General features: G+C 36.1%; 2 protein-coding genes across 2 annotated transcripts; both read left to right on the top strand.

The window, feature by feature from the left end:
• The first annotated feature begins 242 nt into the window (after positions 1-242).
• LOC145034396 (cell division control protein 48 homolog A) lies at positions 243-3,910 on the top strand. Its single transcript, XM_078982803.1, has 6 exons — positions 243-397; positions 543-708; positions 1,252-1,480; positions 1,590-2,932; positions 3,010-3,369; positions 3,463-3,910. The coding sequence occupies exons 1-6, from the start codon at positions 369-371 to the stop codon at positions 3,766-3,768; spliced, it is 2,433 nt and encodes an 810-aa protein (XP_078838929.1). The 5' UTR covers positions 243-368; the 3' UTR covers positions 3,769-3,910.
• An 11,885-nt stretch (positions 3,911-15,795) lies between these two features.
• LOC145034407 (cell division control protein 48 homolog A) lies at positions 15,796-19,442 on the top strand. Its single transcript, XM_078982814.1, has 6 exons — positions 15,796-15,942; positions 16,088-16,253; positions 16,798-17,026; positions 17,136-18,478; positions 18,556-18,915; positions 19,009-19,442. Exons 1-6 carry the CDS (start codon positions 15,914-15,916, stop codon positions 19,312-19,314), a joined length of 2,433 nt encoding a protein of 810 aa, XP_078838940.1. The 5' UTR covers positions 15,796-15,913; the 3' UTR covers positions 19,315-19,442.
• The last annotated feature ends 2,484 nt before the right edge of the window (positions 19,443-21,926 follow it).

Here is a 21,926-nt window from a genome sequence, read left to right on the forward strand (position 1 = left end):
TTCTAGATTTGCTAAATGTTATAATCCTATTAAAACATTTAAATTATCATAAAGTTGATAATGCAAGAAAAGTTTTAAATTTAAATGGTAAAAAGCATCATGACTCATAAATCATAATCATCCTTTTATACGGTTTAACAACTAACCAGCAGGAGAGGACAATATATTATTATTTGCAGTTTAAAAAAAAAATTATAAACTGTTATTAAATAAATAAAAAAGCATTTCTTTCTTAACAAGAAAGGAGTCCTGCGCTTTCACAAATTCACCATATATGCATAAGTACCCCCTCCCCAAACCCTCACACATCCCAAAAATTCACAATTCTGTCAATCGGAATTTACAATCAACCAATCTTCTTCAACAACATGAGTAATCAAGCAGAATCATCCGATGCGTAAGTCACAGTTTTCTCTAAATCTCTAAGTTAATGCTGGCAATAATGCTATATGAGTTCCAGAGTATGGCTGTTTCCCACTCTTGATGTCGATTTTGATATTGATCTCAAGTTCTGACTTAACTTTCATTGTGATTGTGTGTAGTAAGGGGACAAAGCGGGACTTCAGTACGGCGATTCTGGAGCGGAAGAAGGCTGCTAACAGACTCGTTGTCGATGAAGCAATCAACGATGATAATTCTGTTGTTGCCTTACATCCCGAGACCATGGAAAAGCTTCAGTTATTCAGAGGCGACACCATCTTGATCAAGGTAGTTTATTTCGTACTTCTGGTTATCGTTGTTTTGCCTAATGTATCGTAATTGATCTAAATTTTGTGCTAGGTTAGGGTTTTAGACTAATATTTAACTCTGCATATAGTCTCTCATTGAAGATTTTCCGTCGCAAACTTATAATTAAATTTCAAGGAGATTTCACGATCTAATCTTATGATCATAGTATTCTATGCCATCTTTACTTGATTCCGTTGTTTAAACATCCAATGTTACTTCAAATCTGGTAAAATATCTCTAGATTCGTGAAACTAGGTCGCTTTATTACTGTGAAGATCGATTTCATTACTGCTAGTGCTTGATTAAGTTGCTTTTGCTTATTGTTTTTTCCATGCTGACTGATGCTTCTATATGGCCAGTGGCCTATTCTGAATCATTGGTACACATAAAGATGAGTAGCCTGTGTATATGATTTTGAAACATGTTCTTGCTATTGTTTGCCTTATAATTCTAGTTTTGTACATAATTAAACTAGTATGCTAGTTATATCAAGATTCTTAAGGTATCTGTTTCTATATACAGGGAAAGAAAAGGAAAGACACAATCTGTATAGCTCTTGCTGATGACACTTGTGAAGAACCAAAGATCAGGATGAATAAGGTAGTCAGAACAAATCTCAGAGTCAGACTTGGTGATGTAGTCTCAGTTCATCAATGTGCTGATGTCAAATATGGGAAACGTGTTCACATTCTTCCAATTGATGACACAATCGAAGGCGTAACAGGAAATCTCTTCGATGCTTATCTAAAACGTAAGTTTCTCCATACAAAATCACATTAACTTTCTTTAGTCTTTACAACATAATCCATTCAATGTACTCAACTCACATCATGTATTATAATATTATACACTGTTTGCAGCTTACTTCATGGAGGCATATAGACCAGTGAGAAAGGGTGACTTCTTTCTTGTAAGGGGAGGAATGAGAAGTGTAGAGTTCAAGGTCATAGAAACAGATCCACCAGAGTATTGTGTAGTAGCACCCGATACTGAAATCTTCTGTGAAGGTGAACCCGTAAGAAGAGAAGATGAAGATCGGTTAGATGAAATCGGTTATGATGATGTCGGTGGGGTCCGCAAACAAATGGCACAAATCCGTGAGCTAGTTGAGCTTCCATTGAGACACCCACAGCTTTTTAAGTCAATAGGGGTCAAACCCCCAAAGGGTATTTTACTATACGGCCCCCCCGGATCCGGGAAAACTTTAATAGCTCGGGCAGTTGCTAACGAAACCGGGGCTTTCTTTTTCTGCATCAATGGGCCCGAAATCATGTCGAAAATGGCGGGAGAAAGCGAGAGTAATTTAAGGAAAGCTTTTGAAGAAGCTGAAAAGAACGCTCCATCAATTATCTTCATCGATGAAATTGACTCAATTGCCCCTAAGCGTGAGAAGACACACGGTGAAGTTGAAAGAAGAATTGTGTCACAGTTGTTGACTTTAATGGACGGGTTGAAATCGCGTGCACATGTTATTGTCATGGGTGCTACCAATCGTCCTAATAGCATTGACCCTGCGTTGAGAAGATTCGGGAGGTTTGACCGGGAAATTGACATTGGTGTCCCTGATGAGATTGGGAGACTTGAAGTTCTTCGTATTCATACCAAGAACATGAAATTAGCTGAAGATGTTGACTTGGAGAAGATTTCGAAAGAGACACACGGGTATGTGGGTGCTGACCTGGCGGCTTTGTGTACTGAAGCTGCACTTCAGTGTATTAGAGAGAAGATGGATGTGATTGATTTGGAAGATGAGTCGATTGATGCGGAGATTTTGAACTCCATGGCTGTAACGAATGAGCACTTTGCAACTGCACTTGGGACTAGTAATCCTTCTGCTCTTCGTGAGACTGTTGTTGAAGTGCCTAATGTTAGTTGGGAAGATATCGGAGGCCTTGAGAATGTCAAACGTGAGCTCCAAGAGACTGTTCAATATCCGGTTGAACACCCGGAGAAATTTGAAAAATTTGGAATGTCACCATCAAAGGGAGTCCTCTTCTATGGCCCACCAGGGTGTGGGAAAACACTACTCGCGAAAGCTATCGCCAACGAATGCCAAGCAAACTTCATCAGCATCAAGGGACCAGAACTACTCACGATGTGGTTCGGTGAAAGTGAAGCGAATGTACGCGAGATCTTCGATAAAGCGCGTGGGTCCGCCCCTTGTGTTCTTTTCTTCGATGAACTCGACTCCATCGCCACCCAGGTATATAACAAGATACAGATTACTTACTATTTACGTTTCTGCCATTTTCGTATTTGACAAGTTTATTGTTTTTTCAGAGAGGAAGTAGTCAAGGAGACGCAGGAGGTGCAGCGGATCGGGTTTTGAACCAACTGTTGACTGAAATGGACGGGATGTCTGCGAAAAAGACGGTTTTCATAATCGGTGCGACGAACCGACCAGATATAATCGACCCGGCGCTTTTGAGACCCGGTCGACTCGATCAGTTAATTTACATTCCTCTCCCTGATGAAGAATCTCGCTATTCCATCTTCAAATCCGCTTTACGAAAGTCGCCCGTTGCAAAGGACGTTGACCTTCATGCTCTTGCTAAGTACACCCAAGGCTTCAGTGGCGCTGACATCACCGAAATCTGTCAACGCGCGTGCAAGTACGCCATCCGTGAAAACATTGAAAAAGTAAGTTGGATTGTTGTTTTTTGATATGATAAGAGGGGTAAAATGGTAATTAGGTAATTATCTAAGATTTTGATGTAATGTGTGGTTTTGTAGGATATTGAGAGGGAGAAGAAGAGGAGTGAGAATCCGGAGGCGATGGAGGAGGATGTGGAGGAGGATGAGGTGGCGGAGATAAAGGCGGCTCATTTTGAAGAGTCAATGAAGTTTGCACGAAGGAGTGTGAGTGATGGGGATATTAGGAAGTATCAGGCGTTTGCGCAGACGTTGCAGCAGTCGAGAGGGTTTGGGTCGGAGTTTAGGTTTGCGGAGGCCAGCGGTGGTGCTGCGGCGGCGGGTGGTGGAGCGGACCCGTTTGGTGCGGCGGCAGGTGGTGCTGATGATGATGATCTTTATAATTAGTTTAGTTTGGTTAATAATGTCATACACGGATGATGCTTTCTAATATCGTTGTCTATGGTGTGAAAATACTTGGTTTCTTGAATTTATTTATGTATTTATGCAACTTAAATCCTACCTTGTTTCTATGAGCATGGTTTTATTAGACGTTTTCTAAGGAAAGTTCACCAACATAACGTATTATATATATTACCAAAAGATGGAATGAATGAATATGCACAAACCATCATACATGAGAAACCTCAAACCATGCCCTGATCATAACGTATTATATGGTTTTATTAGACGTTTGATACTAAATATCCCAATGTTGTTAAAAAACACCGACTATGATGTTTCATGGCAATTCAAACGAGGAAATTTTCACCCGCATACGGCATACCAAATTCTAGGTCAAAAACCATAGATTGAACTCACAAATAGCGATCTACCAATTGTTTAATAATGTACTACCTATAACAAAATAAAAAAAAAAGACAGAAATCTAAGAACTATAAAAAAGGAAACTAAAAACCGAAGTTCACCTCCTTAATTTCCCTCCCTTATTTGTAACAATAATCCCAAAACAACGATTGGGACGCTATGCCATAAAAAATAATATTTTTTTTAACCAAAAATAGACATATTTCTAAACTTCCAAAGATTCCAAAGATACCACCAAGCAACAAGAAACACCCTTCAAGAATTTCCATGACCTACTTCTTTAGTCTAAGATTTCCAATCAAATACACCCAATCAACATAAGACTCAAAATAATACGGTTGTAAACCCACCAGACCAAAATTTTAGCAAGCACCATCTTTACAACCAAACACTTGAAAAAAAATGATTGGTGGATTTCATACAACATCACAAATAGGCATAAAATAGAATGAATGTCCAAACCTTAGGGACAAATTCTCTCTTGTAGTTAAACAATCCCTAAATATTTTCTAACAAAAAACATTCACTTTTTTTAGCACCAATTTGACCTATCTAGTAGCATTAGAAACCGTATCCATAAATCAAATCCACCAGATTTCAAGCAAAAGAAACAAAAAAAACTCCAAAATTCTCTAGATCCTAAACCCATTGATCTGACACAACTCCCCAAAACGTCTTATTGCCAAAAGGTTTTCCAAATTTTCCTTACAAATCTTATGAACTTTCGATAGGATATTCACATCATTTGCACCGCTTTGGGGATTGTGGGACGCGTTCGTTCATGTAGATGTCACTGAGCTCCATTGAGGCTTTGTTAGCGGTCCTCCATTTAGCATTGCGATACTTCTTTTTTCATTCGAACACAAAAACTAATCCAAACTCTATTTTTAAAGGTTGTCGAATCTTGGTTGTCGCCCGTCGTCGGATCCTCCGACACATCAAGCCCTGCTTGTGCTAATGCCATCTTTTCATCATCTGTCTATCCTTTGCTGCATAGAGCCTTCCATTTTCCTTTACTTTTTTCATTTGGTTTGATTTTGGGCTTTTGACTCATTGAGTAGGCGACGTAGTTGGGATTGCAAATTAGTTTGGGGTTGAGGTTATGAAAAAAATTAGGTTACTTAAACCGTCTACTATAGATCAAGATCAATATTTGGATGAAGTATTAGTTGTGATTGGAAATTAGTTTGGGGTTGACTTTGGTAAAAAGACATGGGTTGAGAAAAGTATGAATTGAATGTAAAAATTTGTGGAGTCATAGTAGGATAATAGAAACTAGGGGTGAATGAATTGGTTGATCAATTGATGGTCGATAACATGATGGTGATTGAAGGTTTAGTGATGTATTGTTCGGTGATTGAGGGTTTGGAGGTGGAAAGTTTAGTGACAGAAGGTTTGAAGTTTTTTTTTTTTGTGTGTGAATTGAGTGTATTTGTGAGAAAGGTAATGATATTTTGTGTGTGTGAAATGTTGAAAGTGTAGTTTAGTTCATAGTGGTTGAATTATAATTTGAAAATTTGAATTTTAGAGGTAAAAATGTTTTTTTAATTAAATGAAGTTAGGTTTGAAAATTAAATGAATTTAGGTTTGAATGGTCAAGATACTAACACATCTTCTCTAATCACAACCAATTATTTCCTTCTCTCTCCTCTTGCTACGTCCGAAGCGATCTTCCGTTGGCGAGTCCCTAATGAGTGTTAGGGGGTGGTGCTCCTTGTCCTAACGAGCAACTTGGCGAGTCCACTCCTCGTAGCCTTACCTTACTGATCTTCTTAACCTTTCTTTGGCGAATCATATTGCTACTGGGCTAATCCTGATAGATTCAGTCCAAAGTAGCACTACAACCGATACAAACACGGTTTGGTATTCGATCATAGATTCGGTCTAAAAATATCTGACACATCTCGGTTCGGAACCAGTCAAGCACATTCTTGTTGTTTGGTTTATTAATCACTACAACATAAAAAAGTAAAAAAATAAGTTAGTTTATGTAACATCCCAAAAATACAGTCTGAAAATTTCTTTTAAAATTAGTAATAAAACCATATTCATCAAACGTCATATAAGAGTCATAAAGAATTTATCTCAAAATATCTTAACAACTGTCAAATATATCTGAGTATAAACATCCCAGGCTGAACAAACGGTGTGTGCACTGCAATCTTTCCGAGCTCCTCTTTTGAAAACTTTATACCTGAAACAAAAACTGAAAACCGTAAGCACGAAGCTTAGTGAGTTCCCCTAATCTACCACAAACCATGCAATAACATATAAAGCACATACTGGGCCCTGCCCACTGCATCGGACCGAAGTCCGGGCTAACTGGGGCCTTGCCCCCTCCATCGAACCGAAGTCCGAAGCTGACTGACTGGGACCTTGTCCCCTACATCAGACCGAAGTCTGAAGCTGACTGACTGGGACCTTGTCCCCTACATCGGACCGAAGTCCGAAGCTGACTGACTGGGACCTCGTCCCCTACATCGGACCGAAGTCCGAAGCTGACTGACTGGGACCTTGTCCCTACATCGGATCGAAGTCCGCAGCTGACTGACTGAACACAACATAGCATAACATATCAATTAGCATAAACACATAAATCCTGCCTGAGCCACGGAGGCGTCAAACATACTAACTACTGCATTGGACCGAAGTCCAGAAACTACGGCTAACTGAACGGGCCGGCATTGGGGCCTTAGACCCGTTCCTACTGGAAGGAAACTCACCTCACACTGCTGAAGTCCCGTAGACACAACCCCACACTACTGAAGTCCCGCAGACTCGACCCCAGCTGCTAGATGACAGATTCCCGAACTGTCCACACCAAAATAACACCCAATTAATAATTGGGTACTAACACATAACTAAAAATACATGCTTTGGATAATTACTACATTACCCCTAGCTTAGCTTACCCAAGCCCAAGGCCCAATCCATAGGCCCAAAGTCAACTAGGGATCAAAGCCCAACGTATGGCCCAATTTTCCAAATTGGGCCCAAACCTCTACATGGACTTCCCTTAAGGCCCAATTGATCAGTCCAGTCCAACATGTATCACTCTAGGGCCCAATATCATACAACTATATAGGCCCCCAACTATGGCTCATCTATGGCCCAATTTTCCAAATTGGGCCCAATCCTTCATATGGGCCTCACCCTAAAGCCCAACTAATTACTCTAGTCCATTTGATTATTCTCGGATGGCCCAACACAAAGCCCAAGTGAAATTAGGGTTTCACATCAAATGATACACTTAACCCATTAAGGGCTTAATCCACTAAGGACTTAATCCATTAAGTCCATTATTGCTTAGGTTAATTTCTGCCAATGATTATTATTTAATATTTCACTTATTAAATAATTCTCGTGTGTCCTGATAAATTCCCAATTATTAATATTTTCTCAATAAGCTCATTAAGGACTTAGTCCATTAAGTTCTTTACTCTACTAGATAAATGGCATGGAATAATTTGGGCTTAATTCACAATTCAATCCCAATGGCCCACAAGTGGCCCAATTAGTCTAAGGCCCAATACTCATAATTAGGGTTTTCCACCCAAACATGGACCAATAGGCCCAAAACCAATCTCTAAGCCCATTAGGGTTTGCTAGCGGGGCACCACCCACTACCACCTCGGGTAGTGGTGGTTGATGGCGGCACACGGCGGCGGCCACCACCTTAGGGTGGTGGTTTTGATTCATTTCATTAATCTTTCACTAATTACAATTACAATGCTTTTAATCCAGAAATAAACACACACACTAACTAACTAACACACACACAACTACCCTAGTGGAGGACGGCGGTGGTAGAGGGTGGCAGCCACCACCTTACGGTGGTGGTGATGGCTTTTCCGGCCAAATAAACCCCCACACACCTCTCCATTGAAATAAACCCATACATACAAGCTTTTAATTTGCAAGGTTCACCCCAGCCACCAGCTTGGTGGCTCACGGCGGCAACGACATCACCGGAAGGCGGCAGTAGCAGCGGCCACCATGTCAGGAGGCCATGGTGGTTCTTTTCTTCGAATCCCGGCCAGCAACAACCTCACAGCACCTCTCGGTTCAACACGACAGGTGATAATCCACGTAGGCCCGACTGTCCTTTCGGGGTGGCGATCATTACCGGAGCAAAAACAACCCCATGGCAGTGAAAGGAACGAAAAGAGAAGAGAAGAACGGCGGCAATGGTGCTGGAACAAGAAAACGACACCCGAGGGTCACCCGATAGCAACAACAATTCTAGCTTCGTGTTCACAGTAAGAACGAAAGGGAAAGGAGGTGAGTGACGGTTGGGTCTTACCGGCCGTTCTCGTTCATTCACGCCCAACAGATGACAAACGCTGCTCCAAAGACCGATCCTCAGCGATTATGCGTGATGCTCATGACGTCTCCGACAGTGCTGTTATGGCGCTCATCGGTGGTGTAGCAGCGGCGGACGATGGCTACTCAACTGATCGGAACATTGGACTAGGGGGCGACTTCATACATGGCGGCTGAAACCCTTTTCTAGGGTTAGGGTTCACATATCCCTTATATACCCGATGCCTTAAAACACATTCCCATATTAACATAATTGATCCCTCCTTCCTTCTTTTCTTTCATAATAAGTTCATAATTTACACTTTTAACCCTGCCTTCAGAAATCTTTACAAACTAACTCCAAAACTTACATTTTAAGCCTTGATCCCATAAATTTCTTTCATAATAACTCCCTAAATTACCAATAAACCCTTCAGCCCTCAAATCTTTTCAATTTAATTCCGAACTCACTCTTTTAACCCCCGAATTCTAAAATTCTTCACAAATTAGTCCGAGACTCACATTTACTAATTAATTAATTTTTTTTTAAGTAAACGGGGCGTTACAGTTTACAAGTTAGCTATAATGCAAAAACATGTTTGTTTGAAATAAATCTATGTATTTAACAAATAATCAACACGGACGTCGCGTTGATTTTGAGGGACCATTGCGAAAAATAAAAATAAAGCCCTATATATATATATATATATATATATATATATATATATATATATATATATATATATATATATATATATATATAAGCAAAATTTGTTCATAAGATGATAACTTGACAAATGTTATAAAGACAATAGAAAAAACGAAAATACAATAGTGAAATGAATCGCGAGACTCTCATAGCATTATTTAGTTATTTAGAATATGTTTTTTAATGTGTTACATTGGTTAATCGATGATAACAATCAGAATATAAAATGAGATGCTATCAGATTTATAAATTAGGAATAGTAAATTACTTCGTTGTTTAATTTCAGATAACAATAAAAAAGTAGAGCGAGAGTGCAATATAAACGAAATGTGGAGTCTAGTGGAATCAGAAAACAACCAAGAAACAAAAAAAAAATGTCATTTGAGCTTTGTAGTTGATACAAATTTGAAAGTTTGAAATTGGAACAAAACGTACGCTCTTGTTTACTTTAAATTCACATTAGCCTAAACGCAATTTTTAACTTTAAGCCCAAATTTTTCAAAATGTGAGTGTTGTAATTTTTAATTGTAGCGTTAGCTATTGGAATTGGAAAATACGTGGACTTTTATCTTTTTGATTACTGAATTGTCGATTGCTAGACTGTGAACATAATCATATGTAAAATTGGGTCTCCTCCACGACATGCGCCCCGAGCTCTCAACCACCTCACGCACCCTCAAAGATGCCCATAATAATCAACCAAACCTTACCAAAAACGCTCATATATATATATATATATATATATATATATATATATATATATATATATAGTTTATTTACTAAAATAAAAAGAAAATTAAACGAAATAACTTATCATAAAATTTGTGAATACAGTTATATATAACAAAAAAAATTGCTATATACTTTAGAATAGGGATGAGATATAAATCGGAAAACTGGACCGGAACCAATATAGGTGGAATATGTTAAACCAGTATGGATTTTGGATCTAAATATTTGTCTTATACGGGTTCCGGGTATGAGTCCAATGGTTCTGGGTATCTTGGGTTTTAGAACTGGATTTGAAAGAGGGAACCAAAACCGGGTATTTCGGGTTTTAGAACTAAATGTGAAATAGAGAACCGAACCGAGTTAATGTCTTTGAACTTTAATCATGTTTTTTAGTAATTTTTTTTTGGATATATTCATTTATTTTAGAGATAAAACTTTTCACATATTGTCTTCAAGTCATAACATATATTAAGTTCAAAACGGTTCCATATCCACTAATTCTTTCAAAACATGCAAAAACTGAATACATAAGTTATATTAGGTACTACAATTAATTAGATTATGAATCCAAAATGTTGCATTTTCTTTTTTGCTCCATAAGTTCAAGCAAATCAAACGTTGTGGATTAAATTTAGGCTATGTTTGGCGGACTAGCTGAAAAGTTAGCTGTTAGCTGAAAAGCTAGCTGATGGTTGAAAAGCTAGCTGTTAAATAAAAAGCTAGCTGATAGCTGAAAAGCTAGCTGATAAAAAATAACGTTTGGTAAAACTAGCTGAAAAGCTAACAGAAATATATAAAATTACATAAAAGGACATGTAAGAATATGTGTTTCTATAATTAATTAAGGGGTGTATTTGAAAAATTTTAAAAAAGCTCTTAAAAAGCTAGTCTAAGTAGCTTTTCAAAAAGCTAGCTTATAAGCTAGCTGTGGCGCGCCAAACACAGCCTTAGTGGATAAAACATGCTACATTGCTTTCTTACTAAATACAATATTATATATATATATATATATATATATATATATATATATATATATATATATATATATATATATATATATATATATATATATATATATATATATATATGGAAAAGTTCAATAGAGAACCATAATTATGGGTTCTTCAAGGAACCAAATCTTTTTTTTTCAATTTCTAGAGCTTATTCTTTATCGAAAAAAAAATCTAAAAATATCTAAATTCATATATTAACATTGTGAATGTGAAAAATATTTTTCGGATTCAACGTGTGAATCCGGATTCACGTTGTGAATTTTCGAAGATTCACATTGTGAATTTGACGTAAAAAAAACAAAAAAATTCGAATTTTATATCATTGGAAAAAGGATAAAAAGTTATGAATTTCAGTATTTTTAGTTTTTTTTTTGATAAAAAATAAGTTCTAAAAGTTGAAAAAAAGATTAGTTCCTTGGTTCATTGGTTAATTATGGTTTTATATATATATATATATATATATATATATATATATATATATATATATATATATATATATAATGAAAACCATTACTGAATGAACACTTTGAAATTTCTTAGCCAATTGCATAGAATTTCGAGAGAGAAGTATGGAATGGAGTGGAGAAGAGAAGAGAATGGACAACAAACGACGTTATAGGCTGAAAATTATGGAGGCATGTCATGACCTGACTTTGTCGACCTTCCTAGTGTGTGACATGTGTTGGGTTTTCATTGGAGCATCATGGCCCTTCTAGAAGCTTGCATGTCGTGCCTTTTTGCACGTGGCGCACTCGGGAAAACTTCAAACATTTGTAACTTCTTCATACAAAGTCTGCTTTTTGATGTTCTTTATATCCACGCGTAGCTATTGACGAGATCTAAAACTTTTAGTTAGACGCAGTCTGCTAACTCTTACTTTATTTGTTATTTATTATTTTAGAAGGCTTAGGTTGCTAAACTTCGTTTAAAATTCATATATTTTTCATGCGATGTTCACTCTTGGTTGTCTTTAAATTGACGAAATCCTATTTACGAGATCTTCAACTCTCATTTATATTGTGTTTGCTAACAATTAACCGATCTAAAATTCGATTTATGTGTCTGCACTGTTGCGCTGAAACTTCAAACAATCATAACCTCCTCATATGATGTCAGATTTGAACATTCTCTATATGCACGCTCATGGTTTTACGATTACTACGACTTTCATTTTGATCACTTAGGCTAATAAGCGATCTATCTCTGATTCACCATTGAACATGAAAGTTCAAACGATCATAACTTCTTCATACGAAGTCAGATTTTTGCCTTCCTTATATCCCTGGAATCCTCATTACGACTAATTCAACTTTCACCAAGGCTATTTATCTTAGTTAATATTTTATTTTAATATTTCTTGTAGCCATTTTTATTAAGTTTTCTCCTAATATTATATACACATAATATAAGCACAAAAATCACATAGATTTAATCAATTTCCTTTTATTTATTCGTCAAATGATTACAATTGTTGACCAAAGTCAATTACACATCTTATAAATGCCTAGCGAGAAACGCAAGCATTACATAATAGATCTAGTATGAGCATCATGCTTGATTTGTGACAATGGTTTTTTGACATCTGTAGGATTATCTTTTGATGAAACATCACTCACAATAAGGTCTCCATATTCAACTAGCTTCCTTATATAGTGGAACTTTTTGAGTATATGTCTTGTGCGCTTGAGATCTCGAGGTTCTTTAGCTAAAGCGACCACACTCTCGTTATCATAGAAGATCCCAAACGATTCAGCTATGCTTGGAACAATTCCCAAATCGTTGATAAAATTCTTTAGCCACATTGCCTCCTTGGCCTCTTGATTGGCCGTAATATACTCTGACTCTGTTTTTGAGTTCGTTATAGTCACTTGCTTATAACTCCATCAAGTTACCCCTCCTCCATTTAACATGAATACAAAACCCGACTGAGATTGAAAATTATCTCTGTTAGTTTGGAAACTTGTATCCACATATCCTTTAACACTTAGCTCTTCTTTACCACCATAGACTGAGAGCATATATTTAGTCTTCCTAAGGTACTTCTGAATGTTTTTTATTGTGATCTAATGACTTTCAGTAGGATTGACTTGATAACGACTTGTTATACTAATAGAGTATAAGACATTTGGCCTTGTACATATCATGAAGTACATGATCGATCCTATATCCGAAACATATGAGACTCGACTAATTATGTCCAGTTATTCACTGGTACTGGGACATTGAGTTTTACTCAATACCACGTCACGTTGTATAGGTACAAATCCTTTCTTAGAGTCTTCCATCTTGAATTTCTTCAGGATTTTATCTAAGTATGTATTTTGGAAAAGTCATACCAGTTGCCTAGATCCATCCCTATAGATCTTGATACCAAGTATGTAAGTAGCTTCTCCTAAGTCCTTCGTAGCGAAATTATTCCCAAGCCAAGCTTTTACACTATTCGGTGTTGGGATATTGTTTCCTATAACAAGAACGACATCGAAACATGAGACAAGAAAGAAAAATACTCGTCTACCAGATCTAACATATTCATCTTCATTCCTTAAGAAACCAAACTCCTTGATTTTCTCATTGAAACATATGTTCCACCTACGAGGTGTTTGTTTATGGAAAGTGAAAAGAATCAAATATGACATCATCTTTAACACCATTGAAGATGTTAATCCCTCTAATTAAGTATTCTCCTCTTTTGATTTAGTATTTACCAAGTAATTAATAAACTGATCTTGGATTATACCTTCATCTCAACATAGTTCATACTTAGGTGGTCGTTATTTAATTTCTTCCTACCGGCATAGATGTTCTTCAACTCTTCTTACATATCTTGTTCAATTTTGTTTTGATAATGATTAAAAACGATTTTGGGCAAATATGATATTTTGGTTGTTTATTTATGGTATATATATGGTATTTTGAGATTAGACAGGGTAAATATGATATCTTGCTCTTTATTTAGGGCATATATGAAATTCTCCCTATAAAAAAGAAGAGATATATAATAATGAAAGTCTCAAAGTGGACTATGTATAGTTTATACAAGACAACCACAAGTTTCTTCTCATAATTAAAACAATAATGATATTAATGTCGATAATGTGGGTGTTGATGGAGATCAAATTGATGATGTTAATGTCAATATTAATCATGTTGATATATTTGATCCAAGAACATGGGAGGGACTTATGGGTTGTTTGTTTTGTCTCCGAATGATTACATTATGAGGTTGGCTCTAAATCATTTAGCTTCGGAATGTTTGGTTGAAACTTATTTTGGCAAAAAATAATATGAATCATTAAGAGATGAAGAGGAGTCTGAATAAAAACAATTGTAATCGATACCCTTCCCTAACAACAAAGCATGTCCGCCTCTTTTTTTTTTTTTTTTTTTTTTTTTTTTTTTTTTTTTCTCTCCCTCTTCTCAGGCACCGGCACCATCCCCCTGCTGGCCTCCAATATCGTTTGGGTTTAAGCTTGTGGCCCTTATGGTTTCAATATCGTTTTTATACATTCCTTATTGTAATTCTTAGTTGAAAGATGAGTAAGTTAATGCATGCATCTACTGTAAAAGAAATCTAGTCAAAAAATGAGAAAAAACATAAACCTGTTTGAAGGATTCCTTCAGATCAAAACTAAAACTAAAACTAAAACTAAAATTGAAGTTGAGTCAAAGAGACTAAAACTAAAATCAAAGCATGGAGCTATACCTTTCTTGCATTTAGCCGATCTTAAAATAAAGTAGGTAAAAAAAGTAATTATATATATATATATATATATATATATATATATATATATATATATATATATATATATATATATATATATATATATATATATATATATATATATATATATATATATATATATATATATATGAAAGTCTTTTGTCTATTCGTAATGACCCTTTTAAAGAGACAATCCTTGACTTTATATATATCTTTACAAGGCCCTTAAGGTTTAGGTATAAACTTTTTATATTTTTTGTAATTCACAAATTATAATAATAATAGTTAGAAGGGCAAAATGTTTTTATACATCAAGATTAACTTACCAAACAACAGTAAATCATTCGGATCTTTTAATGATTCATACCACTTAATTGTTCAATAATGCCAAACAATCCTAAAATATTTTTATATCTATATAACATTAAGGCTAGTGGGATTGATAACACTCGTATTTTGTCATATAAGATTTTTTCATTGTCACATAGGTTTTTATATTGCCATGTAAACTCAAGGTATTTAGGTTGAAAAATATATGAAATGGTAGTGAGAAGAGTTTAATATGTTTTGTTTTGAAACAAAAAAATTAAAAAAAGAAAAACACCACAACCAATCATAGTCAATCTTTTACGTCTTAAGCAATCCATCACTAACGAGTCCCTTAAGAACTCTTAAGGGGTGGTGTAGAAATGGGTAAGAGTGTTTTGACGAGAGAGAGGTGACGATACCAATCCCTCAAATCTAACTATCCATTTAATCTGTATATTATTCTCATCCCTGCAACCAAACAAAACAAGGCTAGAGAGGCGGTGCAAATCGCACATTCTAGATATAACATTCTAGAGATTCTAATTTTTGGATTTTATATTTTGCTACCCAACATTCTTGATTTGCTAAATGTTATAATTCTATCGAAACATTTAAATTATCATAATATCATAACGTTGATAATGCAAGAAAAGTTTTAAATTTAAATGGTAAAAAGTATCATGACTCATAATCATCCTTTTATACGGTTAATAAAATTACAAATTATAAATTATAAATTAATAAAAATAAAATAAAATTATAAATTGTTATTAAATAAATAAAAAAAAAAAAACATTTCTTTCTTAACAAGAAAGGAGTCCTGCGCTTTCACAAATTCATCATATATGCACAAGTACCCCCTACCCAAACCCTCACACATCCCAAAAATTCACAATTCTGTCAATCGGAATTTACAATCAACCAATCTTCTTCAACAACATGAGTAATCAAGCAGAATCATCCGATGCGTAAGTCACAGTTTTCTATAAATCTCTAATTTAATGCTGGCAATAATGCTATATGAGTTCCAGAGTATGGCTGTTTCCCACTCTTGATGTCGATTTTGATATTGATCTCAAGTTCTGACTTAACATTCATTGTGATTGTGTGTAGTAAGGGGACAAAGCGGGACTTCAGTACGGCGATTCTGGAGCGGAAGAAGGCTGCTAACAGACTCGTTGTCGATGAAGCAATCAACGATGATAATTCTGTTGTTGCCTTACATCCCGAGACCATGGAAAAGCTTCAGTTATTCAGAGGCGACACCATCTTGATCAAGGTAGTTTATTTCGTACTTCTGGCTATCGTTGTTTTGCCTAATGTATCGTAATTGATCTAAGTTTTGTGCTAGGTTAGGGTTTTAGACTGTTATTTAACTCTGCATATAGTCTGTCAATGAAGGTTTTCCGTCTGCGAACTTATAATTAAATTTCAAGGAGATTTCACGATCTAATCTTATGATCATAGTATTCTATGCCATCTTTACTTGATTCCGTTGTTTAAACATCCAATGTTACTTCAAATCTGGTAAAATATCTCTAGATTCGTGAAACTAGGTCGCTTTATTACTGTGAAGATCGATTTCATTACTGCTAGTGCTTGATTAAGTTGCTTTTGCTTATTGTTTTTTCCATGCTGACTGATGCTTCTATATGGCCAGTGGCCTATTCTGAATCATTGGTACACATAAAGATGAGTAGCCTGTGTATATGATTTTGAAACATGTTCTTGCTATTGTTTGCCTTATAATTCTAGTTTTGTACATAATTAAACTAGTATGCTAGTTATATCAAGATTCTTAAGGTATCTGTTTCTATATACAGGGAAAGAAAAGGAAAGACACAATCTGTATAGCTCTTGCTGATGACACTTGTGAAGAACCAAAGATCAGGATGAATAAGGTAGTCAGAACAAATCTCAGAGTCAGACTTGGTGATGTAGTCTCAGTTCATCAATGTGCTGATGTCAAATATGGGAAACGTGTTCACATTCTTCCAATTGATGACACAATCGAAGGCGTAACAGGAAATCTCTTCGATGCTTATCTAAAACGTAAGTTTCTCCATACAAAATCACATTAACTTTCTTTAGTCTTTACAACATAATCCATTCAATGTACTCAACTCACATCATGTATTATAATATTATACACTGTTTGCAGCTTACTTCATGGAGGCATATAGACCAGTGAGAAAGGGTGACTTCTTTCTTGTAAGGGGAGGAATGAGAAGTGTAGAGTTCAAGGTCATAGAAACAGATCCACCAGAGTATTGTGTAGTAGCACCCGATACTGAAATCTTCTGTGAAGGTGAACCCGTAAGAAGAGAAGATGAAGATCGGTTAGATGAAATCGGTTATGATGATGTCGGTGGGGTCCGCAAACAAATGGCACAAATCCGTGAGCTAGTTGAGCTTCCATTGAGACACCCACAGCTTTTTAAGTCAATAGGGGTCAAACCCCCAAAGGGTATTTTACTATACGGCCCCCCCGGATCCGGGAAAACTTTAATAGCTCGGGCAGTTGCTAACGAAACCGGGGCTTTCTTTTTCTGCATCAATGGGCCCGAAATCATGTCGAAAATGGCGGGAGAAAGCGAGAGTAATTTAAGGAAAGCTTTTGAAGAAGCTGAAAAGAACGCTCCATCAATTATCTTCATCGATGAAATTGACTCAATTGCCCCTAAGCGTGAGAAGACACACGGTGAAGTTGAAAGAAGAATTGTGTCACAGTTGTTGACTTTAATGGACGGGTTGAAATCGCGTGCACATGTTATTGTCATGGGTGCTACCAATCGTCCTAATAGCATTGACCCTGCGTTGAGAAGATTCGGGAGGTTTGACCGGGAAATTGACATTGGTGTCCCTGATGAGATTGGGAGACTTGAAGTTCTTCGTATTCATACCAAGAACATGAAATTAGCTGAAGATGTTGACTTGGAGAAGATTTCGAAAGAGACACACGGGTATGTGGGTGCTGACCTGGCGGCTTTGTGTACTGAAGCTGCACTTCAGTGTATTAGAGAGAAGATGGATGTGATTGATTTGGAAGATGAGTCGATTGATGCGGAGATTTTGAACTCCATGGCTGTAACGAATGAGCACTTTGCAACTGCACTTGGGACTAGTAATCCTTCTGCTCTTCGTGAGACTGTTGTTGAAGTGCCTAATGTTAGTTGGGAAGATATCGGAGGCCTTGAGAATGTCAAACGTGAGCTCCAAGAGACTGTTCAATATCCGGTTGAACACCCGGAGAAATTTGAAAAATTTGGAATGTCACCATCAAAGGGAGTCCTCTTCTATGGCCCACCAGGGTGTGGGAAAACACTACTCGCGAAAGCTATCGCCAACGAATGCCAAGCAAACTTCATCAGCATCAAGGGACCAGAACTACTCACGATGTGGTTCGGTGAAAGTGAAGCGAATGTACGCGAGATCTTCGATAAAGCGCGTGGGTCCGCCCCTTGTGTTCTTTTCTTCGATGAACTCGACTCCATCGCCACCCAGGTATATAACAAGATACAGATTACTTACTATTTACGTTTCTGCCATTTTCGTATTTGACAAGTTTATTGTTTTTTCAGAGAGGAAGTAGTCAAGGAGACGCAGGAGGTGCAGCGGATCGGGTTTTGAACCAACTGTTGACTGAAATGGACGGGATGTCTGCGAAAAAGACGGTTTTCATAATCGGTGCGACGAACCGACCAGATATAATCGACCCGGCGCTTTTGAGACCCGGTCGACTCGATCAGTTAATTTACATTCCTCTCCCTGATGAAGAATCTCGCTATTCCATCTTCAAATCCGCTTTACGAAAGTCGCCCGTTGCAAAGGACGTTGACCTTCATGCTCTTGCTAAGTACACCCAAGGCTTCAGTGGCGCTGACATCACCGAAATCTGTCAACGCGCGTGCAAGTACGCCATCCGTGAAAACATTGAAAAAGTAAGTTGGATTGTTGTTTTTTGATATGATAAGAGGGGTAAAATGGTAATTAGGTAATTATCTAAGATTTTGATGTAATGTGTGGTTTTGTAGGATATTGAGAGGGAGAAGAAGAGGAGTGAGAATCCGGAGGCGATGGAGGAGGATGTGGAGGAGGATGAGGTGGCGGAGATAAAGGCGGCTCATTTTGAAGAGTCAATGAAGTTTGCACGAAGGAGTGTGAGTGATGGGGATATTAGGAAGTATCAGGCGTTTGCGCAGACGTTGCAGCAGTCGAGAGGGTTTGGGTCGGAGTTTAGGTTTGCGGAGGCCAGCGGTGGTGCTGCGGCGGCGGGTGGTGGAGCGGACCCGTTTGGTGCGGCGGCAGGTGGTGCTGATGATGATGATCTTTATAATTAGTTTAGTTTGGTTAATAATGTCATACACGGATGATGCTTTCTAATATCGTTGTCTATGGTGTGAAAATACTTGGTTTCTTGAATTTATTTATGTATTTATGTAACTTAAATCCTACCTTGTTTCTATGAGCGTGGTTTTATTAGACGTTTCTTAGGGAAAGCTCACCAACATAACGTATTATATATATTACCAAAAGATGGAATGAATGAATATGCACAAACCATCATACATGAGACACCTCAAACCATGCCCCGATCATCATTTCAAGTTTGATAATAAATATCCTAATATTGTTAAACAACACCAACTATGATGTTTTAATGGCAATTTATTATAAAGCTAGCGGGGAAATTTTCACCCACAGATCAAATTCTAGGTCAAAACCATAGATTGAACTCACAAATAACGATCTACCAATTGTTTTATAATTTACTACCTATAACAAAAATAAATAAATAAACAAATAAATAATACAAAGAAATCTAAGAATCATAAAAAAGGAAACTAAAAACCTAAGTTCCCCTCATTAATTTTCCTCCGGTATTTGTAACAAATAATGCCAAAACAAAGATATAATAAAAAATACTTCATCCTTCCCTAAATTATTGTTCACAAATATAATAAAATGACAGTTTTGTTCTTATTTGGAATTTAATGTTTCATTAAATGTTTAGTTTGTTAAGTAATAAATAGTGAATATTTTGGTAAAAATGTTATTCATTTTTAGAAGTGGACTATTATTTTAGGACAAAATCAAAAGAAAAGATGAACTATAATTTTGAGACGGAGAGAGTAATATTTTTTTTAACCAAATATATATATATATATATATATATATATATATATATATATATATATATATATATATATATATATATATATATATATATATATAAACTTCCAAAGATTCCAAAGATACCACCAAGTAACAAAAAACACCCTTCAAGAATTTCAATGACCTACTTCTTTAGTCTTAAGATTTTCAATCAAATACACCCAATCAACATAAGATTCAAAATAATACGGTAGTAAACCTGCCAAACCAAAACTTTAGCAAGCACCATCTTCACATCCAAACACTTGAAAAAAAGATGATCGGTGGATTTCATACCAACATCACAATTAGGGTATAAAATAGAATGAATGCCCAAACCTTTTAGAGACAAATTCTCTTTCATAGTTAAACAATCCATGAACATTTTCTAACAAAAAACATTCACTTTAGTTAGCATCAATTTGACATATCTAGTAGCATTAAAAACCGTATCCAGAGTAATCAAATCCACCAGAGATTTCAGAAGAAACAAAATGTCTCATTTCCAAAAGTTTTTCCAAATTTCGCATTACAAATCTTATGAACTTTTGATAGGATATTCAAATGACGGTTGAGAAGAGTATGAATTGAATGAAAATATTTGTGGAGCCATAGTAGGATAATAGAAACTAGTGGGTGAATGAATTGGTTGATCAGATGACGGTCGATAACATGGTGGTGATGGAAGGTTTAGTGATGGAGTGTTTGGTGATTAAGTGTTTGGAGGTGGAAGGTTTAGTGATGGAAGGATTGCAAATTTTTTTTTGTTTTTTCTTAGGGCTTTGTTTTAGGTAGATGAAGACATTTTTTTTTTTTGTAAATTGAGAGTATTTGTAAGACAGGTAATGATATTTTGTGTGTGTGAAATGTTGAAAGTGTAGTTTAGTTTATAATGGTTGAATTATAGTTTAAATTTTTGAATTTTAGAGGTAAAAAAGTTTTTTTTTTAATTAAATGAAGTTAGGTATGAAAATTAAATGAATTTAAGTTTGAATGGTCAAGACACAAACACATCTTCTCTAATCACAACCAAGTTTTTCTTTCTCTCTCCTCTTGCTACGTCTGCAACGATCTTTCGTTGATAGGTCCCCTAACGAGTGTTACGGGGTGGTGTTCCTTGTCCTAACGAGCAGCTCGGCGAGTCCACTCCTCGTAGCCTTACTGATCTTCTTAACATTTCTTTAGCGAATCGTATTGCTACTGGGCTGATCCTACTAGATTCAGTCCAAAGTGGTCCTACAACCGATACACACAAGGTTTGGTATTCAATCATAGATTTGGTCTAAAAATACCCGACACATCTCGGTTCGGAACCAATCAAGCACATTCTTGTTGTTTGGTTTATTAATCATCACAACATAAAAATGAGTAAAAAATAAGTTAGTTTATTAGTTACCTATAATGCAAAAACATGTTTGTTGGAAATAAATCTATGTATTTAACAAATAATCAACATGGGCGTCACGTTGATTTTGAGGGTCAGTGCAAAAAATAAAAGTGGGCCCCTAAATATAAATTTGATATGTATATATAAGCAAAATTTGTTCATAGGATGATAACTTGACAAATGTTATGAAGACAAGAGAAAAAATGATAATACAATTGTTAAATGAATCGCGAGATTCTGATAACATTATTTAGTTATTTAGAATATGTTTGTTAGTGTGTTACATTCGTTAATCAATGATAACAATCAGAATATAAAATGAGGTGCCATCACATTTAGAAATTAGGAATAGTAAAATACTTAGTTGTATAATTTCAAATAACAATAAAAAAGTAGAGCGAGAGTGCAATA

This window comes from Lactuca saligna, chromosome 1 (assembly GCF_052625555.1).
Source record: "Lactuca saligna cultivar CGN05327 chromosome 1, ASM5262555v1, whole genome shotgun sequence".
NCBI lineage: Eukaryota > Viridiplantae > Streptophyta > Magnoliopsida > Asterales > Asteraceae > Lactuca > Lactuca saligna.